General features: G+C 34.2%; 1 protein-coding gene across 1 annotated transcript in view; it reads left to right on the top strand.

Moving 5' to 3' along the window:
• The first annotated feature begins 1,274 nt into the window (after positions 1-1,274).
• Positions 1,275-2,660, top strand: part of rspo1 (R-spondin 1) — a 9,573-nt gene continuing 8,187 nt past the window's right edge. The window contains exon 1 of the mRNA XM_016673910.1: positions 1,275-1,443. Within this exon, the coding sequence (XP_016529396.1) occupies positions 1,290-1,443 (154 nt within the window). The 5' untranslated portion in view covers positions 1,275-1,289. The remainder of the gene's footprint in view (positions 1,444-2,660) is intronic.

Raw genomic sequence — 2,660 nt, 5'->3', positions numbered from 1 at the left:
TAGTAATTGGAAGCAAAAAGGAAGAGCATTAAGATCTCACTGATGGATCATTTCTGGTTTTGGCATCACAGCAGCTGCAGAAAATGTAGCCTGTTTTAAAAAAAATACATTTTTATCACTGTTTTAGAAAGTTCATAATGGAACTTTATAAAGTACTTCGTAATATCTTATTTTATTAATGTATCTACTCACATTTATTTTAAGAGTAGCATTGATAAGTTAGTAAATGACACAAAAGAGGATTTTTTTTTTTTCTATATTGGGACCTATCCTTCCCAATATGTTAAAGGCACAATGACCACCACAATGACCACCATACTGCCACCACCGTCTTTGGCTGTTGATATGATCTTCCTTGTCTGAAATGCCATCAGTTGTAGCCAGATGTAGTGGGACACACACCCAAGGAATATTTTATTAAATCATAAACACTATATTACTTTTTGAAATCTTTTAACCAACTTCGTGTTTTCAGACAGGTGCGATTTAAATGATTTCTAGATTCAACAAGTCAGACGGTAAGGCCTGAGTGTATGGAGGTGTCAAGTGAAATTGAATTTAAAAAAAATGATTAAACCACAGTTCATTCATCATTTAAAAATGACACAATTACAATTTACCATTAGATCTGACTGTGTTGGGTAAAGTACATGAAATTCACATAACTTAATCACAGTTGTATTTACGTATGTATGCTTGACAAAACATACATACATGCGTATGATGACCCAAATTGGATAAAAACAGAAGAAATCTGTAGATGATAAATACTTTGACACATATTTTCTGGAGTCTGGACAATGCTTCTTTTAGCATAACGCTTTGGGATCATAAAGATATTTCCATTTTTAAAGACTAACTGAGAGGCCAGCAGGAGTATTTTTAATATAGCTACACAAGAGAGTGAAGTGTGTTAAGGGTCAGATTTGAGGTACTTGTGGTCACGTACGGTTGGAACGGTTTTCAAATCTGAGATATTGAGAAATCACCTGTTGTGAAATCTGCTATAACAGATTCTGGCAGTGTTTATTTAAACTAGTTTAAAAAAAAGAAGAAGAAATAAATCAGCCCTGTATTGGATGTGTTTTGAAAAGGCAACTCTAGCTACTCTGAAACAATAAAATCCTGTGCATTTTACGAGTACTAATAAAACTCTGAGAAACTAAAAATCAAGGATTTTTCTTGTATTTTGTCTGAAAGTTTGAAATGTTTAGACTGAATATTTCATTATCTGTGTTTGGAACTGAAAACATCCTGAAACTGATTGCTTTGAAATTCTCTTTCTTTGTATGTTTTCAGAGTGTAAAATTGACAATTGTGAAGCATGCTTCAGTCGCAACTTTTGCACAAAATGTAAGGAGGGCTTGTATTCACACAGTGGCCGATGTTATGTCAGCTGCCCTCCAGGCAAGCACACCGCCAATAACACCATGGATTGTGATGGTGAGTGAACATTTACAATTTTTGCATAAAACTTACAAAACAACGTTGCCATTTCATCTTACTTATTTCTCGTTTAGCCATTGTTTGAGACAATATCCACACTCTAATTTCCTTTTTAGTGCCAGAAGCACTTACGGCCGAAATACTTCAAATGCCAAACTTTTTTGGCATTGTAAAAGTAGTCATGCACTTTGAACCTTTTCACATTCGACACATTACAACTACAAACATCAAAGTATTTTAATAAGATTTTTATGTAATTGTTAAATTGTTTTTTTATTTTTTTATTTTACAAAGAATTCTCTAAAAAGTGTGTAATGCATTTCTATTCAGCCTACCTAAAATAAATACTCTGTAGAGCCACGTTCACTGCAGTTACACCTGCAGGCCTTTTAGGTACCTCTCTTCCAGCTTTTTACAACCAGAAACTGTAGTTTTGATTTTTCTTCTTTTCAAGTTTAGTCAGATTAGACGATAAGAGTCTGTGAATTGGAATTTTTAATACGTGCCACAGATTCTCAGTTACATTCTGGTTCTGAACAAACCAATGTGTTGTAGTTTTTGCTGTATGTTCCCCAAGAAGGCAAACCTCCGCCTCAACTGTTGTACAGCCTCTAACAGCTCTTTATTCAGGATTTCAGTGGAAACAGTTAAATTGTGATCTTTTTGGTGAAGGTTGTGAACACTTATTGTGATTTTCTGGTTTCCAATTTTCAGTAAATCCCCGAAACCTTTTTCCACATACTCATAGTGGGGTATTTGTGTGGAGAATTTTGAGGAAAGAGTAAATGTCGAACATTGTGAATACTTTCTAGATGTCTTTAAAATACTTTGAAGTCTGTTCTTATAACTTGGCAAAATGTTAAAATGCTCCAGAGACATGAATACTTTTGCAAGGCACTTTATTACTAAGTTTAACTGGCTCTGCTCCTATCCATAATTGTCACATGCAGAGTCTGCTTAAAGACAACACATTTTCAGTTTCTAAGCAACTACCCAAACCTGTTGCTCCCCTGCTATAAATCCATCCACAAATCACAAATTGTTTTCAGATGTGCAGACTCCCTAAGCTCATTATCCTAAGTCAAACCTATTGAGGTGTGAAAAGCACAGAAAATATGAAGCGAATGTGAGATGCTGAAGATTTGAACCCTTCACTCAGCTCCTAAGTTTTTTGAACATATATAAATATATATGTATATATATATATATATATA

This window comes from Poecilia formosa, unplaced genomic scaffold (assembly GCF_000485575.1).
Source record: "Poecilia formosa unplaced genomic scaffold, Poecilia_formosa-5.1.2 Scaffold85, whole genome shotgun sequence".
In the NCBI taxonomy this organism is placed as follows: domain Eukaryota; kingdom Metazoa; phylum Chordata; class Actinopteri; order Cyprinodontiformes; family Poeciliidae; genus Poecilia; species Poecilia formosa.
This window is presented reverse-complemented; position numbering and strand designations above follow the sequence as displayed.